General features: G+C 42.1%; 1 protein-coding gene across 3 annotated transcripts; it reads left to right on the top strand.

Annotated features, from left to right (window-relative positions):
- Window positions 1–1,454: 1,454 nt before the first annotated feature.
- On the top strand, window positions 1,455–18,410 carry LOC135521981 (probable ATP-dependent RNA helicase ddx6). 3 transcript variants are annotated; one of them, XM_064947831.1, is made up of 13 exons: window positions 1,455–1,752; window positions 3,335–4,398; window positions 4,492–4,596; window positions 4,715–4,844; window positions 5,428–5,574; window positions 7,849–7,943; window positions 9,183–9,305; window positions 9,486–9,614; window positions 15,181–15,297; window positions 15,417–15,480; window positions 15,579–15,680; window positions 15,819–16,030; window positions 16,320–18,410. In XM_064947831.1, the coding sequence occupies exons 2-12, from the start codon at window positions 4,159–4,161 to the stop codon at window positions 16,025–16,027; spliced, it is 1,461 nt and encodes a 486-aa protein (XP_064803903.1). In that variant the 5' UTR covers window positions 1,455–1,752; window positions 3,335–4,158; the 3' UTR covers window positions 16,028–16,030; window positions 16,320–18,410. The 3 variants fall into 3 exon arrangements, with proteins under 3 accessions (XP_064803903.1, XP_064803904.1, XP_064803902.1); XM_064947832.1 differs by lacking the exon at window positions 1,455–1,752 and adding an exon at window positions 2,083–2,185; XM_064947830.1 differs by lacking the exon at window positions 1,455–1,752 and adding an exon at window positions 2,085–2,275.
- The last annotated feature ends 1,982 nt before the right edge of the window (window positions 18,411–20,392 follow it).

Below are 20,392 nucleotides of genomic sequence, written 5' to 3'. Positions count from 1 at the left end.
CGAGCAAAGGAACGCAAGTATTCCTGAGAAATTTGCTTGATCAGAAAATGGTTGACTGCCAGACACCTGATTCATTCTGCTGTCATTCAGTCTCACAACACAGTAGAAGCCTCATTCAAATTTCTATAGACGGTTGACATCTAGTGGAAGCCCTAGGAAGTGCAACATCATTAATATCTTAAGGGGATTTCAATGGGAACTGTGTTGAATACATACCAACCTCAGATTTCTCACTTCCTGTTTTGATTTCTCCTCAGGTTTTTGCCTGCCATATAAGTTCTGTTATACTCACAGATATCATTCAAACAGTTTTAGAAACTTCAGTGTTTTCTATCCAATACTAATAATAATATGCATTAATTAGCAACTGAGACTGAGGAGCAGGCCGTTTACTTTGGGCACCTTATTCATCCAAGCTACTCAATACTGCCCCCCAGCCATAAGAAGTTAACAATAAATTTGCGGAGTGGTTGAAAAAAATAGTTTTAATGACTCCAACCTAAGTGTATGTAAACTTCCGACTTCAACTGAATATCACTCCAGTGTAAATTACTAAATTGTAATTACTTTGTCATTATTGGCCAATTTATTGCCTTACCTCCTTCATTCGCACACACTGTATACAGATGATTCTATCGTGTTTTTGACTGGATTGTTAATCCCATGTGTAACTCTGTTGTTTTTGTCACACTGCTTTGCTTTATCTTGGCCAGGTCGCAGTTGTAAATGAGAACTTGTTCTCAACTGGCCTACCTGGTTAAACAAAAATAAAAAAAACTGAGGAAGACAACAGGTACTCAACTATTCCCCTCTTTTATGAAGTTACTCACTGAAGAGGGTTAAACCAAGGCTTCGTACCTTTTAAAGGGTTAATAAATTGGGTTATGATAAACTGTAAGGTCTCCTGTTCTAGGAGACCTCTTTGTGTGTATTAACACCTGTTTTGAGTGTTGTGCCCTTCAGACATTATCAGAAGGCGGAAACTGCCTACGTTCAAACATACTCCTCCTGTCTGGGCCCATCTGGGTATCTGAGGTTCTGAGAATACCACTGGTTTCCTGAGAACACAAAGCTGCCGCAGGCCTGAAGAAAACAGCCACCTGTCAGAAGATGCTTGGACTCGTTCACCTTGTTATGACCCTATACTTGTGATGTGTTTTTTTCAATTACGTTTTACTTGCTTTGAGTGTGAAATGTGTTTGTATTACCTAACTTCATGAGTTGAATGGTATGTACTGTGCAGAATCCTTGGACGTCCCTACCCCATTGAAGTTTAAATGTAAAATGGTTAAGCAAAGGGTTAGGAAAGGGGTTAAATGCATCAGCATGCTTCAGTTCTGTTGGCGACAAGCCGAACCGAATGTGCTAGCACAGTACTGTTTGTCCATTTTGGGACGCGGTAGCCAGTTACACTTCCTCAAAATAGTCAGAACTCATCGAAGATATCCCAAGAAATATGTCATTAATGTTGACCTTTTTACCGAAAAAATCTTAGTCGCGCAATTGTACATCTAATTAAGTTTTTTTTTGTGCAGTATTTCTCAATGAAAGAATGTGCATAAAAACGAGTCGTCTCTGGTTGAATAACAACAAAGACTTTATTTAATAATCCCTACTGTTGACCAATCACCGACGAAGGGGCGTAGACATCGGCTCCGAATTTCGGCTTGCCTCTAGATGAATGTCGTTTGCCCGAACAACCGGAAAAAAAAACTCTCACCGAAGTCCAAAATGAACAAAATCTCGACATAGGTATGTGCACGAACTCTACCGAACTTTTTCGCCCGGGAAGCAAGCAAACTTTTTTACGTTAAATACGTCTCAAGAACCTAGATATCTCGAAACAATTTGAGTTCGAAACAGGACACGCTGATTGGGTAGTTCATGTACCTGCGCAGCCAGACGAAGGGTTCCATTAGTTACTACAGTCACAAAGTTAAATGGGTAAATGTATAAAAATGCATAAAAAATAATTAATTTGCCTTTAAGGTTGGGCATACAACTATCAGGTTAAAATCACATTTTAAGAAGATAAATTGTATAAATTGGTGGGGCTTATGACTTTGTGGCTGTGGTAACTAGTGACGAACCAGTAGGAAAGCGAAAGAGACAACCAGCTAAAGGCGAGCGCGCGGCCATGTTGAATTGTCGTTTTTTTAAGAAGAGACAATAGAGAGACAAGTCGGTGGGTTTCACGAAACACATACAGTTTCATAATATTTGGACAATTTGCTTTAATTAAGTTAACGAGAGAAGACGTTCGATGAACATTAAGGTAACGTGTTGTATTTGTTTGAAGTAGCTGATAGTGCATGGGCGCTACTCGGCTGCCTATGCTAGCATGTTTGAAGGAGAGTCGACCAGTCAGCCTACGCTTAACGTTAGTTACCATAGCTAGCTAACCAGCAATGTTTGCTAAGCAAACGTACTAGCTAGTTATTTCATATTTTACTTTCTAAAATCTGTCGACTGTTTATCTAAATCGTTAGCCTCAGCTCGAACATGTGTCGTGAACGTACTGCTAGCCTCCTAGTTGTCAGTCAAAATATCTCAGCCCAAAAACTTCGATTAACACGTTGTCACAGCTAGCTAGTTAACGTTAGTTGACTAACACAACTCTAGCTAGCTACGTTAGCTTAGCTAATCTACTTTACCGGGCATTCAATGCCACTATGTAGATAATTATCCATGTACACTTTGCCTACCGTTACCAATCATTAGTTAGCCATCTAACGTTTGCTGGTAAACCAATTGTGGGTCTCTTGTTGGCTGCTCATACGGCTATCAATTTGTTAATTGTTTCATGAGTACACTAATCACCAACTCAGCGCTAACTGAACTATTTTGCTGAACTCAGTCCAAGCTAGCTATCGTAGTGTTTTAGCACAGCCAACTTGTGCGTAGCTAACGTGTACTCGTAACTTATGTTTAGATCTTTTAAAAACAGTTTTTCTGCTTTGCTTTAGCCCCAGATCGCTGCACTTGGTAACTAACGTTAGCTAACTACTCTTATATCGACATTTTTTACCACGTAACCTAACTAGCTAGCGAAATACCTTGCTAATATGTCCAGTTCGCTAGTTACACGTTAAAACTAAAATGATCAAGTTTAACGTTAGACTCGATTAGCTCACGTTCTGGAAATAAACATAATTTCAAGTGTAGTCCTAGTTAGTGGTTGTTTTGTTTAGAGGTTGAGATTGGTTTCAATAATTTAAACATGTAAATTAATCTCCACTTCCTTTTCGTATTAGCTACAGTCAATAGCGGCACAGGCACAAGTTTTCATTTGTGATGCTTTTGTCCTTATGATGTTATTGTTGCTTTCGTGCAGGTAACCAGGAGTTGAATGCAAATGTGACTGAGTGTGTCAGCTCCACATCTACCACAGCAAAAGAAGAGCACAACAGCAGAACACACATTGTTACTGTCAAAGTGAACAGCACAAAGGGTTGGAACTATTTCCCTCTGTGTTTTGTGTAAGTCCATTTTTTGTGGTTGACAAGTGCACAATTTTTTTGCTTCATAACACACCAAAAAACACCAAGTTGAGACTCAGAGAAACATAGGAATAGTCCATGTGAATCAGAAGACAGTACAGGTCTGTTTGAATGTAAAAGACTAAAAGCACTTGAGACTAACAAAGAAACGTACGACCACTCCAGTCCAGGAAAAACAGCGAAAAGGTCTTTGAACATAGAAACAATATTAAAAACTTTACAGGTTGTTGTACACCGAAAAGAGACTTCAGAAAAAGCTATTTTCACCAGGAATAAGACTGCTTCAGGATAATTTACTTTAATGTTTGAATTCTGAAACACTTTCACAAAGGTTTGTTTTTTGAGCGGATATATGATCTATTTATTCATATAAATGCTAATTTCTCCCTTTTTGGGGAGCGTCTTGTAAATATACAATTTTCATACGCCAGACTCTTCTTTTCAAGAGGGCTGTACGTATAAGTATACATAAATTCTTTAAATTAGAAATCCTGAAAACAAGATTTTATTTTTTTTGTGAACTAAATAACACAAGGACAAAAGTTCTGCGAGTGGATCAACAAGACCTAAGGAAACATTGGCTAGGGGGAAAAAGTTTAGCTTTACACTGTGAGTGACTAAGGAATTGACAGACTGTGAAGGAAAACCTCTCTAAGCCATGTCTACAGCAAGAACGGAGAACCCAACATCCATAATGGGACTGAACAAGCCCAACGGGCAGTTTAGAGGACCACTCAAGCCAGTTGGACAAACACCAGGATCCCTGGCAACTACCCCACAACCAGATGCCCACCAGAAGGGAGGCAACATTCCCCAGGGCAGTGGGGGCATCCGTTTTGGCGATGACTGGAAGAAGTGCCTGCAGCTTCCACAGAAGGACTGCAGATTTAGAACATCAGTAAGTCCTAGTGATACATTCACAGTTTAATAAAGCAAGTCCATCAATCAATAATGAACACAGCTTTAACCTTGACGTCTACTCTTTCCCCAGGATGTGACATCGACCAAGGGGAATGAGTTCGAAGACTACTGCCTGAAGCGGGAGCTACTGATGGGGATCTTTGAGATGGGCTGGGAGAAACCATCTCCTGTACAGGTGACTTCCCTCTGCTGCTCTGTCCATGACTGTTTTGGAATTTTGTTGAATGTGTGTTGGTGTTTGCTCATGTTTGTGGAACTGTCTCTCACCACCCTGTGTCTGTCTCTCTCCCCAGGAGGAGAGCATCCCCATTGCTCTGTCAGGAAGGGACATCCTGGCCCGGGCTAAGAACGGCACCGGGAAAAGCGGAGCCTACCTCATTCCTCTCCTGGAGAGGATAGACCTGAAGAAGGACCACATACAGGGTGAGAACTGCACCAGCTGCTACTCTATACCGTTTCAACATCAATCCATGTAATCTCATTTGCTTGTTTAAATCAATTTTGGTACGAAGTCCGTCTGTGAAATCTGCACTTAATGTTTTATGATTAATTTGGCCTATTGTGGTGTAATCACTGGTGAACACCCCTATGTAGTTGCCTGAACAATTCACTAGATTCATGCACAAGTAAGCACGCTTTCAGTGTATGAAGAGGCCATTACAACGGTCCAGTATGCCTGGTGGGACACAGAATCTCTTGACATATGGACAGACCCAGTGTCACAAACCTAACGCCCATACAGTGTGCTCTAATAGAGTTGGACCACAAGGGAACAGCATGCCACAGATTCATAATATGTCAAGGTCACTTGAGTTTAGTGAGTTGGATAAATTACATTCAGTTAAGCCAGTGCCTGAACTCATCACCTGTCAGTGAAATTTAGCTTTTTAATGGTCTCCAGTTATAGGTTATTTATTCCAATTGATTTGTGGAGATTGTTTTTCTCGTCACTCATTCACCAAACTGTTTCTCTGCATAATCCTTCATTTCTCCCTCATCTCTGCAGCCATGGTGATGGTTCCTACACGAGAGTTGGCCCTGCAGGTGAGCCAGATCAGCATCCAGGTGAGCAAGCACATGGGTGGGGTCAAGGTCATGGCCACCACGGGAGGCACCAACCTGAGGGACGACATCATGCGCCTGGACGAGACTGGTAACTACCACTCAGTCACAGGGGGACAGGCAGTCGAAAGAGTTATAGAGTGGCATATCCAATGTGTGAAGAATTGCAGCTGATTATAGCTCTACATGCATTATGGATATTGTTTGCTTGCCTGACTGACACTGAACTTTGTTACTTTAAATCCAGTTTGGCTGTTGATCAAGAGACTTGCCTGTGTTACGCAACAGCACATTGTGCAGATCCTCATTGTGCCTTTATGTACTGTACTTACTAGTGCTGTAATGATCAGTACCCGATTCAAATGTTTAAGATACTTTTGGTCATGTAGTGTATGTGGACACCTGCTTGTCGAACATCTCATTCCAAAATCATGGGCATTAATATGGAGTTAGTCCTCCCTTGGGGCAGTTGGCATTCTACTGGCATCTGCCAAACCCAGATTTGTCCTTTGGCCTGCCAGGCGGTGAAGCTTGATTCATTACTCCAGAGAATGCGTTTCTAGTGCTCCAGAATCCAATGGTGACGAGTTTTACACCACTCCAGCCGACACCAAGCGCAATGCCAAGCGATCTTAGGCTTGTGTGCGGTTGCTCCGCCATGGAAACCCATTTCATGAAGCTCCCCGACAAACAGCTCTTGTGCTGAAGTTGCTTCAAGGCAGTTTTGGAACTCCACAATGAGTGTTGCGAACGAGGACAGACTATTTTTATGCACCTCAGCATTACCACTTTGTTGCTGAGCCATTATTGCTCCTAAATGTTTCCACTACACAATAACAGCACATACAGTGTTGACCTGGGCAGCTTTAGCGAGACAGAAATTTGGGGAACTGACTTGTTGGAAAGGTGGCATCCTATCCTTTCGAATCTACTAATTTGAAGAGGGGTCCACATACTTTTGTATATAGTGTATGAGTTATTTTGTCCGCTGTAATGATAGCTCCCTGATTCAAATGTTTAAGGAATGAGTGCATTGATCATCAGGACCCCAAACCGATCCAAATGTAACATGCATCGTCAGAAAATCGATTCAAACGTTACGAATTGCCAATTCACTTTTTTGTTATTACCCAAATTACTTTCTACTCTCCAAAAATACCTAATCTTTTATGGCAACTGCGTCTTCTCCTTAATGTTGGACTAAGCATGTAATTATGTTGACAGTCATTGTTCTAAAAGTAATTTTGCCTGCTCAACAACCCCAGTCAATATCAGTAGACTGGTTACTCTGCGTCCTGTGTGCAGCTTCACACGCTGACCAACGATTGGTATTCCTGATCTGGTATATTTGCGACTCACATGTCACGTAAAATGGCTTGCACAATATTAGCCTTTATTAGTTGAGTGACAACCAATGACATTTTTCTAGTTAAAAAAATAGATAAAAATCAAATGCACTTTTGAAAAGGTGGATAGGCTACATACTGATCAGGGCATACATTCAATTTTATTTTGATCACTATCAGCAGTAGTTTTGCTTAAAACGATCTGTATTTGTCATTTTTAGCTATATAAGGTAAAAGTTTATAATTTCATAACGAAGACGACAATCACCTTTTCTATCTATACTACATGGTCGAAGTTAGGGAAGAAAATGAGCTCACTGAGTCCGTCAACTTCCAAACGGTCAAAACCAACTCTCACCATAAATCAGTCCCTGATTTAGAATGAACAACAGAAAAATGCTGTAGATCTGGCTTCGAGGTCTAGAGTTACATTTCAGGGGTCTAAACGGTCCGATTGAGACGGGTGAAATCCGAAGTTGTGCTATGTCACAGTAGATTTTTAAGTATTTATACATTACTAGCTCTAACAATTAATCAGCAAAAATGACATTCATTAGTGGGTGATGGTGATTTTCCTTATGGCTCAGATCAGAAGCCTACATGCATCATTTACACACAGATCCAGCTCCAAGATACCCAGGGGTGGCAGATAGCCTGACAAGGTGAAAATCTGTTCGGCCCCTGAACAATGCAGTTAACCCACTTCCCTGGTAGGCTGTCATTGTAAATAAGAATTTGTTCTTAACTGACTTGCCTAGTTAAACTTAAAGCTCATGAGCTCCATCTGCAGCAGATTTGAATTTAGAATGGAAAATGAATGTGTTTATACAACAGATGTTAGTGGACTGCATCGATACGTTCCTCTAATCGCACTGAATCGTTTCAAACTAAAACGTATTGTACCTGTATCAGTGACAATTTGTCAAGATGTGTAACAACCCGTCTTAAAGGGGAAAGATGAACATCCCCAGTACTTACTATTTTCACGGATTTTCTCTTCCTCGTCCCCTGTCTCTCAGTGCATGTGGTGATAGCCACACCAGGCAGGATCCTGGACCTGATAAAGAAGGGAGTGGCCAAAGTGGACAAAGTCCAGATGATGGTGATGGATGAGGTGAGCTTTACTGGTTGTTTTATTGAAGCGGCATATGTTACAAAATCTGGAAAGTATATTTTTTTGTGGAAGAATCCGTAGTTGCTCATTTTGTTTTGCTAATGGAATAATATTGTTTTAATAAGCCAAGTGAACATAGCCCCACATTGCCACCTGCTCTGTTTGAAATAGTTCATGTGCTGAGGATTCACTCAATTGGGTCATTAACTTCTTGGTGACTGGGGGCAGTATTTTCACGTCCGGATGAAATTCAACTGCCTGCTACTCATCTCCATAAGATAAGATATGCATATTATTAGGACATTTGGATAGAAAACACTGAAGTCTCTAAAACTCTTGAATCATGTCTGTGAGTATAACAGAACTTGTGTAGCAGGCGATACCCAGAGGGATTTTTTTTTTTCTTTGTCACTCTCTTCAATGGGTTTTCATTGGGAATCCAGATTTCTATGGGACCTTCTTGCAGTTCCTACCACTTCCACTGGATGTCACCAGTCTTTAGAAATTGGTTGAGGTTTTTCCTTTGTGTAATGAAGTAGCCCTGTTCAAAACAAGGGTCACTTCAAGTGTACTGTTAGATAGAGGTGCGTGACCAGAAAGGTAGCCTCAGTTTGTTTTCTTCCTGTATTGATCACAGATCATCCCATCTTCAATTTGATCGATTATTTACTTTAAAAAATACCTAAAGTTGTATTACAAAGTTGTTTGAAATGTTTTGGTCAAAGTTTACAGGTAACTTTTAAGATTTTGTAGTCACGTTGAGCAAGTTGGAACCAGTGTTTTTCTGGATCAAACGCGCCAAATAAATTGACGTTTTGGATATATATGGACAGAATTAATCAAACAAAAGGACCATTTGTGATGTTTATGGGACATATTGGAGTGCCAACAAAAGAAGCTCGTCAAATGCATGATTTATATTTTTCTGAGTTTTGTCGCCCCTGCAGGGTTGAAATGTTCTCTCTCTTTGTTTATGGAGGTGCTCCCCTCAGATAGTAGCATTGTTTGCTTTTACCGAAAAGCCTGTTTGAAATCTGACATGTTGGCTGGATTCACAACACGTGTAGCTTTAATTTGGTATCTTACATGTGTGATTTTATGAAAGTTTGGTTTTTATAGTAATTTATTTGATTTTGGTGCTCTGCATTTTCACTGGCTTTTGGCCAGGTGGGAGGCTAGCGTCCCACATATCCCAGAGAGGTTAACAAATGTCCTTGTGTCCTGACTCTCCCTCTCCAGGCAGACAAGCTGCTGTCTCAGGACTTTGTGGTCCTCATCGAAGACATCATCAGCTTCCTGGCTAAGGGGCGTCAGATCCTACTCTACTCTGCCACCTTCCCCATCAGTGTGCAGAAGTTCATGGTGAGAGGACTTGCCTTGATGACTGGGGGGCTAGAGTGAGCGAACGGGGGGAGACCAAGGGGGTGGTTGGATAGACCGAGGTGGAGATGTGCATGTAGGTTCAATGAGAGAAAGCTGAATTAAAAGTTGACAACTGAATTGTCTTTACACTCAATTGTGATCTGTTGTCCCCCTCTCCAGGCGAAGCACCTTTCAAAGCCCTATGAGATCAACCTGATGGATGAGCTGACACTGAAGGGCATCACCCAGTACTATGCCTACGTCACTGAGAGGCAGAAAGTCCACTGCCTCAACACCCTCTTCTCCAGGGTGAGTCTATCTAAAGCTGTGGAGGTAGTTTGTTGAGCTATGTACAGTGCATTCGATAAGTATTCAGACCCCTTGACTTTCTCCACATTTTGTTACATTACAGCCTTATTCTAAAATGGTTTGAATTAGTTTTTTCCCCCTCATCAATCTACACACAATACCCCATAATGGAATAGTGAAAATAGGTTTTTATACACTTTAGCAAGTGTATTCAAATGAAAATAAACACCATATTTACATAAATGTTCAGAGACTTGAAAATTAGCTCAGGTGCATCATGTTTCCATTGATCATCCTTGATGATTCTACAACTTGGAGGCCACCTGTTGTAAATTCAATTGATTGAACATGAATTGGAAAGGCACACACCTATCTAGATAAGCTTCCACAGTTGACAGTGCATGACAGATCAAAAACAAAGCCATGAAGTCGAAGGAATTATCAGAGTTTCGAGCCAGGATTGTGTCAAGACACAGATCTGGGGAAGGGTACCAAAAAATGTCTACAGCATTGAAGGTCCCCAAGAACAGTGGCCTCCATCATTCTTAAATGGAAGACTCCTCCTAGATTCTTCCATTCCTTTGCGTCCTCAGAGCATGTGCATACCAGCTGGCTGGTGTTTATGGACATATTCAATCAGTCTCTATCCCAGTCTGCTGTTCCCACATGCTTCCATTGTTCCTGTTCCATTGTTCCTGTTCCCAAGAAAGCTAAATGAACATTGCCCTGTAGCACTCACTTATGTCATCATGAAGTGCTTTGAGAGACTAGTCAAGGATCATATCACCTGACACCCTAGACCCACTCCAATTTGCTTACTAGCCCAATAGGTCCACAGATGATGCAATCACACTGCCCTAACCCGTCTGGACAAGAGGAATAACTATGTAAGAATGCTGTTCACCGATTACAGCTCAGCATTTAACACCATAGTACTCGTCAGTAAGCTCGAGATCCTGTGTCTCGACCCCGTCCTGTGCAACTGGGTCCTGGACTTTCTGACGGGCTGCCCCCAGGTGGTGAGGATGGGAAACATCTCCACCCCACTGATCCGCAACACTGGGACGCCACAAGTGTGTTCTGAGCCCTCTCCTGCACTCCCTGTTCACCCATGACTGCGTGGCCATGCACGACTCACACTCAATCATCAAGTTTGCAGATGACACTACAGTGGTAAACTTGATTACCTACAATGACAAGATGGCCTACAGGGAGGGGGTGAAGGCCCTCTGAGTGTGGTGTCAGGAAAATAACCTCAATGTCAACTAAAAAGGGGAGATCTTGGGCTTCAGGAAACAGCAGAGGGAGCCCCCCCCCCCCCCCCCCATCCATCCACATCAACGGGACAGTAGTGGAGAAGGTGGAAAGTTAAGTTCCTCGGCATACACATCACGGACAAACTGAAATGGTCCACACAGACAATGTGGGATGAATGCGCAACAGCGCCTCTTCAACCTCCGGAGGCTGAAGAAATATGGCTTGTCACCAAAAGCACTCAAACTTCTACAGACGCACAATCGAGAGCATCCTGTTGGGCTGTATCACCGCCTGGTACGGCAACTGCACCGCCCACAACTGTAAAGCTCTCCACAGGGCAGTGCGGTCTGTACAACGCAACACTAGGGGCAAACTACCTGCCCTCCAGGACACCTACACCACCAGATGTCACAGGAAGGCCAAAAGATCATCAAGGACAACCACCACCTGAGCCACTGCCTGTTCACCCCGCTATCATCCAGAAGGCGAGGTCAGTGCAGGTGCATCAAAGCTTAGAATGAAAAACAGCTTTTCGGTCCATCTCAAGGCCATCACTGTTAACTTCTTACGGCTGAAATCCTGTTAATCTTAGAGCAAGGTGAGACGCTAGCGTCTCACTTAGCCAACAGGAAAGCAAATGCGCAACGCCAAATGCTAATAGTACTCGATAAAACTCAAACTTTCATTAAAACACACATGCAGGGTACTCAATTAAAGCTACACTCGTTGTGAATCTAGCCAACCAGTCAAATTTTTAAAATGCTTTTCGGCGAAAGCATGAAGCTATCTGATAGCACGCAACCCCCCGAAATACCTGAAGGGGACGTAAACAAAGGAATTAGCGTAGCCGGCGCTACACAAAACGCAGAAATAAAATATAATACATTGTTTACCTTTGACGAGCTTCTTTGTTGGCACTCCTATATGTCCCATAAACATCACAATTGGGTCTTTTTTTTCGATTAAGTCGGTCCATGTATACCCAAAATGTCCATTTTATGAAGCCCGTCTGATCCAGGAAAAAACACCATTTCAAAACGCAATGTCATTTTAAGTTGCCTATAAACTTTGACAAAACACTTCAAACTACTTTTGTAAATCAACTTTAGGTATTAGTAAACGTTAATAATCAATCAAATTGATCACGGGGTGATCTGTATTCAATAGCAGCAGGTCTTGAAATGATGGTCGATATTCTCGATCAAAACTTCCTTTGGTGTACCCTGATGACAGGAAGTGCCTATTCTTCATTTCACCAAGGAATAACTTCAACCCAATTGACAAGACTGGTGACATCGTGTGGAAGCTGTAGGAATTGTAAACTGGGAGCTATCTATTTTCCCTTGCCATAGACAATACAGGCAACTGGCAGAGTTTTTTGTTTGTTTTTGTGATCAGTTTTCCTTGGTTTTGCCCGTAACACACATTTTGTTATAGTCACAGCCATGATTTAACCAGTTTTAGAAACTTCAGTGTTTTCTATCCACACATACTAATCATATTCATATACTATATTCCTGGCATGAGTAGCTGGGCGTTGAAATTTTGCGCGATTTTTAACAAAAAGTTGAACAAATTAACCCGATCTTTAAGAGGTTTTAACGGGATTGATTTGACAACAGCCAGTGAAAGTGCAGGGTGCCAAATTCAAACAAACCTCATACTTAAAATTCTGCAAACATACAACTATTGTACACCATTTTTTAAAAACTTAATCTGACCACAGTGTCCGATGACCTACAAACCTCAGATTTCCCACTTCCTGGTTGGATTTTTTTCTCAGGTTTCTGCCTGCCATATGAGTTCTGTTATACTCAGACATCATTCAAACAGTTTTAGAAACTTGTGTTTTCTATCCATTTCTACTCTTAATATGCATATCTTAGCTTCTGGGCCTGAGCAGCAGGCAGTTTACTCTGGGCATCTTATTCATCCAAGCTACTCAATACTGCCCCCCCAGCCATAAGAAGTTAAACAGCCATCACTAACATTGAGTGGCTGCTGCCAACATACTGACTAAAAATTTCTAGCCACTTTAATAATTAAAAATGGAATATGACTATCACTAGTCACTTTAAAAATGCCACTTTGTTTACATACCCTACATTACTCATATATGTATATACTGTACTCTAAACCATCTACTGCATCTTGCCTATGCGTCATGGCCATCGCTCATCCATATATTTAAATGTACATATTCTTATTTTTTCATTTACACTTGTGTTTGTATAAGGTAGTTGTTGTGAAATTGTTAGATTACTTGTTAGATATTACTGATTGGTCGGAACTAGAAGCACAAGCATTTTGCTACACTCGCATTAACATCTGCTAACCATGTGTATGTGACCAATTTGATTTAAGAGCTGGCCACCTGGCCAAACTGAGCAATTGGGGGTGAAGGCCCTTGGTCAGGGAGGTGACCAGGAACCTAATGGTCCACCTGACAGAGCGCCAGAGTTCCTCTGTGGAGATAGGATAACCTTTCAGAAGGACAATCTCTGCAGCAATCCAGAAATCAGGCCTTTATGGTAGTAGCCAGGTGGAAGCCTCTCCTCTGTGAAAGGCACATGACAGCTCACTTGGAGTTTGACAAAATGCACCTAAAGGAATCTCAGGCCATGAGAAACAAGATTCTCTGTTCTGATAAAACCAAGATTGAACTATTTGTCCTGAATGCCAAGTGTCACATCTGGAGTAAACCTGCCACCATTCCTACAGTTAAGCATGGTGGTGGCAGTACCATGCTGTGGGGATGTTTTTCAGCGGCAGCGACTGGGAGACTAATCAGGATTGAGGGAAAGATGAACAGGGATTCTAATTGAAAACCTTCACCCCAGTCTGAAGTCCTGAGTGCTCTGGAGCAAGTTAACATTCCAAGAGGACAATGACCCTGAGAACACAGCCAGGCAACGCGGGAGTGGCTTTGGGACAAGTCTCAATGTCCTTGAGTTGCCCAGCCAGAGCTCGGACTTGACCCGGTCGACCATCTCTGGAGAGACCAAAAAATAGCTGTCTAGTGGCAGTCTTCATCCAACCTGACAGAACTTTTGAGTGGATCTGCAGAGAAGAATGGAAGAAACTTACCCAAATACATGTGCCAAGCTTGTAGTGTCCTACATTTACATTTACATTTAAGTCATTTAGCAGACGCTCTTATCCAGAGCGACTTACCTACTCGTGGCTGTAATTGGTGCCAAAGGTGCTTCAGAAGTACTTTTTATTTTTATTTTACTAGGCAAGTCAGTTAAGAACAAATTCTTATTTTCAATGACGGCCTAGGAACAGTGGGTTAACTGCCTGTTCAGGGGCAGATCAACAGACCTTGGGGATTTTGTCAGCTTGGGGATTTGAACTTGCACCTTTCGGTTACTAGTCCAATGCTCTAACCACTAGGCTACCCTGCCGCCCCAGAGCTGAGTAAAGGGTCTGAATAGTTGTGATTCAAATAAAATGTTCTTTTCTAAACCTGTATTTGCTTTGTCATCATGGAGTGTTGGTGTAGATTGAGGGGCGGGGGGGCATATCAATTTTAGAATAAGGCTGTAATGTATGTGAGCGGACCAAGTAATTGGGTGTCACTCAAGTGGGAAGGTGGAATAAACGAGTCAGGAGTAGGTTTTCTTGATTGAACACAGTTCTCTATTGAGGGCATTTGGTCAACACAAAAACTCCAACATAATCAATGAAAATCTTCCAAGGAAAAACATACAATTTCTTCTCCAGATGAAACAGGAACACAATAGGATTATCTTTAAACTACAACAAAAGTCACGGGATTGTCACCGTCTTAGTGGTTCTTCCTGGATAGCTCCTCTTTCTCGGTGGCCATCTTCCAGAGAGTCCCCCCCCCCTCTGCTGGTTCCATTCTCTCTCTTATAGGGGAAGGAGAGTATGTCATTAGTACCGTCAGCTGTGCTTAATTGCCTCTGGTTACCTTGTCTCCCATGCCTTGTTGGGCTACTATCCGTGAGCCCAGCCTGCCCTCTGGTGGTCCTTCCACATGTAACAAAATATGGAAAAATTAAAGGGGGTCTGAATACTTTACGAATGCGCTGTACCTGCTTGATGAGTAACCTTGAAGGAGCCTTAGCTCCCAGAGATTTCGCCTCATGTTTTGCTAGATAGCCTAACTCTTGAGGTGGGTTGGAAACTTGTGTTCTATAACTGATCCTTTACATACGCAGTCAAAGCTCAACTTGTTTCAGTCGTAGAGATATTGGCTAATAGTAGAGCAGGAAGCCATGTTTCGGTCATCCATTCATAATAAGTACATTGTCTCATCAATGCGTCTTTTGTTCTCCAACAGCTCCAGATCAACCAGTCCATCATCTTCTGTAACTCCACCCAGCGGGTTGAGCTGCTGGCCAAGAAGATAACCCAGCTGGGCTACTCCTGCTTCTACATCCATGCCAAGATGATGCAGGTCAGCTCAGCCGGCCCAGCCACTTGCACTTTAGATGTAGACCGCATGGAATACCTTCTCATTAGACCGCGTGTAGCCAAGTTTTGCAAACACTTGCACTGGTTTTGCCTTTGAAACAGGAGTACAGAAACCGTGTGTTCCATGACTTCAGAAACGGACTCTGCAGGAACTTGGTCTGCACAGGTAACGTATTTTATCCTTGTTGAATGATTGCTTGGTTGATAAAATTAAAAAAAGATAACCGATAGACTGTTAAATTATTCTCTTGCATCTCTGCTTAGATCTGTTCACCAGGGGAATTGACATCCAAGCAGTGAACGTAGTGATCAACTTTGACTTCCCCAAGAATGCTGAGACGTACTTGCATCGCATCGGCAGATCAGGTGAGACCATACACTGTATTTTCATCACGCCGTCAAATCAGACCTCGGGCCACATGTCCTCCAGCTACCATCTGCTCATCTCCTGGGTAAATAAAGCATCAAATATAAGCCTGTTGCTTATTTTGACACCTTTTCCAGGGAGGTTCGGTCACCTGGGTCTGGCCATAAACCTGATCACCTCTGAGGACCGCTTCAACCTGAAGTCCATCGAGGACCAGCTGGTGACCGACATTAAGCCCATCCCCGGCAGCATCGACAAGGGCCTGTACGTGGCAGAGTTCCACTCTGCCGAACCAGACGCCGAAGACGAGATCAGAGGCAAGGACGGCGAGTTAAGTGCAGCATAAACGGTAAGGTTTGTCCACTCATGCAGAGATAAGTCTCCCACTACTCATAGAAAGGACTGGGTAGTTATTTCACCTTTTGTTTATTTCATCTGAGTCCTTTGACTCCTTGCTGGTCAGTGGTCATTAAACAAAATAAATTTGGGCATTGGGCCTGAACTGAAAAATGGTTTACGCATGTTCAGCCTCGCTCTTGATAAAAGATTCTTGTGGATAGGATTGTTGAATTGGCTTTACTTCTGCTTTTGCAATTTGATTACATTAGTTCCTAACTGGAGCCTTGTCTCTTTTCCAGGAGAACAAGAGGCGTCTGGCATTCATCACACCATCCCCTGCTGCGCACAGACATTCAGATTAGTTTGACTGAATATAAAAAATTCTACAGGATGCAGCTTCCAGTTTTCTTTATTTTTTGGGATAATGTTTACAGCAGTGGTCAGTTTGTTTTGGCACAGATTACATCTGTTTTTTAACCAACATGATATGTACCCAACTTGTCAACGGTCAATAATTTTCTAAGTCTGCCGTTTTTCTGTATGGTCAGTGTATCACTGGTGGCTTCTTATACAGTCACATTTCATCATTTCCTGTTGAAAAGGCCCTCCTCACTTGTCAGGTTCACTTCCTATAGACTTATTTCTGAGCAGATGACTGTCGAGGAAACCAAACCAAAGCTGAACATGTTGATAGGGGAGTATGGATTTACTCAACCAAAAGGACCCCCTCTGCTTTAACGGCTGTTTGGGGAAAGCCATCACGGTGCTCTATGGTGGAAATACGAATAGAACTACATTTTAAAAGTTTCTTTGTTTTTAAGTGTTCATGCTAATGTGACGTTACAGTCGTACATAAAAGGCACCTCCATGAATAGTTTGTCAGACGCACATGGATGAGTCCAATGATGAGTGTTGATTAGTTGACTTATTGTTTATTTGTTTCGTATTTTACAGCCTCCTTAGTAGGCTATAGCACCAGACAGACCTGTAACTCTGGGCAACAGATCCCTTAGACAAGGAGACGATGACAGTAGAACCTGACATGGATAAGAGCCTGTATCAACGGGGTAAACATTTTATTTAGATGCACCCCCCCCCCCACACACACACACACACACAAATAATTACACATGCTGAAGCCAGTCATCTTATTCTATCGCTCTGACTCTTCTGTTCCTCTCACATTCTTCCTCTTAACTCACTCGCGTGCCTTAATCTAACCTCCGCTCAGTGTTTATACTGTACATCTGAAAGAATCTCTGTGTGAACCAGAGCTCCAGAAAGTAGCTTGAAAGTTCGGTTCCAAAAAGAGCTTCTCTGGTAATGTGTTCTTTAGCTCTCACCAAGTCAGTGCTTGTTTTCTCAGCTTCCCAGAACTCCCCTCTGTGTTTTTAATGTGGAGTAGTTGAAAATGATCTAAGGTCAATTTTGCAAACCCCTATCCTATTGGTTAATATTAGGATTTAGGGATGAAAACCTGACCCAAGATCTATCCGTAGCTTGCCAGGAAGCAGGAATGGTCACACAGGGTGGGGGGGGCCCTAATCTCTAACACAAGAAGTGATTTGTTACAATACTGGCAATTGTCGTTGAGGAATCGCAGCATTTCAGTCATTTTCTCAATTGTTATGCAATGTATTTTTCCTCTTTCGTACAGCTATATTGGGTAGTCTGACAGAGCAATGGTTGTGTTGAGGGAAGATTGGCAGTACTCTCATTGGCCAAAGTACAGTGTTCTACTTTTAAAAGGAAAAAATATTGCCAAATACAATCTTGTCTTATAGCGACAACCCTAGCAGATCCTACAATCTTCAACATTCGAGATGTAGCAGAGGGCTGGCCTCTGCATTGAGTGTAGCACCAGCAGAACAGAACAGGGACCATTGTAATGCATGTACTGTAAGCCTACAATACTGAGCACTGTTTCCCCACATCTGGCTCTGGAGTATCCCTGTAAATGCTCAAGTTTATTTAACTTATTCCATTGTCAATTATCCTCAATTGAGGCACTTGAGCACTGAAATGGGACTTGTGATTTGAGCATTGTCAAGTGTCTGTGTTAAACATTATTAATTGGTTAATCTCAGCACACCAGCCGCCCACAGCGATGAGCAATAGCTTTGGGAGGAGGCTATAAATTGGGTAAGTGAAGCAGTATTTGCCAGGGGTACTCCAGGGCCAACTATAAGAAGACTATGGTAGACTTGTTGATTTGAATTTATTTCTATCCAACTCATTTGGTTTGAGTAATGCTCCTGTTGTAGTTGTCTTGTGTTGGCAGAGGTCACCTGCTGAGCTGTGAAGTGGTAGGAGGATGACTAAGCAAAGTTGTGTCAATTGTGTCAATGCCAGCACCTGAAGGAATCAAATAAAGGCCTGCTGATTCTCCATCCCTGTGTCTTAAGTTTTCATGTGTATTGGTTCATCACACTGAACGTTATGTGCATGTATTTTTGACAAGTTACATTGTATCAGTGGTCAGCTAACATTGTGAGACGTATGCATAACCTATTTGGCGTAGGCCTGTCGTGAAACTAGCTATATGTATGCATTAAATTTGCTAGGTCAGATTTGGTGTTAATGATAAATCGGGAAAACGTTTTAAGATGCCATAATATACAGTACCCGTCAAGGTTGGACACCTACTCACCTTTTCTACATTGTAGAATAATAGTGAAGACAACTATGAAGTAACACAATCATGTAGTAACCAGAAAAGTGTTAAACAAAGCTAAATATATTTTAGATTCTTCAAAGTAGCCACCCTTTTCCTTGACTGCTTTGTACACTCTTGGCATTCTCTCAACCAGCTTAATGAGGTAGTCTTGAAGGAGTTCCCACATATGCTGATCACTTGGCTGCTTTTCTTTCACTCTGCGGTCAATCTCATCCCAAATAATTTCAATTGTGTTGAGATCAGGTGATTGTGGAGGCTAGGTCATCTGATGCAGCACTCCATCACTTTTCTTCTTGGTCAAATAGCCCTTACACAGCCTAGAGGTGTTTGGTCATTTTCCTGTGGAAAAACAAATGGTAGTCCCACTATGCGCAAATCAGATATAGCTGCAGAATGCTGTGGTAGCCATGCTGGTTAACTGTGCCTTGAATTTTAAATCATTGTCACCTGCGAAGCACCATCACACCACCACCATGCTTCACTGTGAGAACCACACATGCGGATATCAACCGTTCTTACAAAGACACTGGTTGGAAGCAGAAATATCAAATTTGGACTCACCAAAGGACGGATTTCCACTGGTCTAATGTCCATTGCTCGTATTTCTTGGCCCAAGCAAGTCTGTTGGTTTCCTTAGGTGGTTTCTTTGCAACAATTTGTCTATGGAGGCCTGATTTGCACAGTCCCCTCTAAGCAGGTAATGTCTTACTTTAATTTACTTGGGCTGCAATCTGAGGTGCAGTTTAATTTCTGATTTCTGAGGCTGGTAACTAATGAATTTATCCTCTGCAGCAGATGTAACTCTCGGTCTTCCTTTCCTGTGGCAATCCTCAGAGACAGTTTCATCATAGTGCTTGATTGGTTTTGCGACTGCACTTGAAGAAACAATGAACTATCGTTTCTCTTTGCTTATTTGAACTGCTCTGCCAATATATGGACTTGGTCTTTTACCAAATAGGGCTATTCTGTATACCACCTCTACCTTGTCACAACACAACTGATTGGCTCAAATGCATTAAGAAGGAAAGGAATTCCACTAATACACTTTCAAAGGCACACCTGTTAAATGAAATGCATTCCAGGTGTCTACCTCAAGAAGCTGGTTGAGAGAATGCCAAGTGTATTAAAGCTGTCAAGGCAAATGGTGGCAACTTTGAAGAATCTCAAAAATAAAATATATTTTGATTTAACACTGTTACTACCTGATTCCATATTTGTTATTTCATATTTTTGATGTCTTCACTATTCTACAATGTAGAACATAAAAATAAAGAGAAACCCTGGAATGAGTAGGTGTCCAAACTTTCCTGGCCCTGTACATTCTACGTGTAGATTACCCTTGGAATGTCTTGCCTCGTGGGATTGAATGACTCAACCGATTGGAAGGCGCAAAATACGCCTATTAATGTCGTATTCAGGTGCTAATCAGAAGTAGGAAACTCGTAAAGGTTGGACTTGCTAAATGGCTGTAGTTATACACGTGTTGCATTCAACCCATACCTCTGTGGTTCAACGATTTAGTGTTTAACTAGATAGCAGCTCAGTCATTTCAGAGTTCTGACTAGGTGATCAACCCAGCACATCACGCAATATTTAGGGGATTCCTAGTAGTTGGATATGCTGACCAATGGTAGTTGATTTTGTAGGTACACTACCCAATCCATGGGGTTTTTGGGTGCGGTGGGCGGGCCTAAA

This window comes from Oncorhynchus masou, chromosome 30 (genome assembly GCF_036934945.1).
Source record: "Oncorhynchus masou masou isolate Uvic2021 chromosome 30, UVic_Omas_1.1, whole genome shotgun sequence".
Lineage (NCBI taxonomy): Eukaryota > Metazoa > Chordata > Actinopteri > Salmoniformes > Salmonidae > Oncorhynchus > Oncorhynchus masou.
Note: the sequence above shows the minus strand (reverse complement) of the source record. Positions and strands in the feature narration are given on the sequence as shown.

Excerpts from the sequence above, each read along its gene's own strand:
- LOC135521981 (XM_064947831.1), top strand. The coding sequence starts at position 4,159 with ATGTCTACAGCAAGAACGGAGAACCCAACATCCATAATGGGACTGAAC. Across the intron at positions 5,575-7,848 it reads CATGCGCCTGGACGAGACTG|TGCATGTGGTGATAGCCACA; the intron begins GTAACTACCACT and ends CCTGTCTCTCAG. Across the intron at positions 15,298-15,416 it reads TCCATGCCAAGATGATGCAG|GAGTACAGAAACCGTGTGTT; the intron begins GTCAGCTCAGCC and ends CCTTTGAAACAG.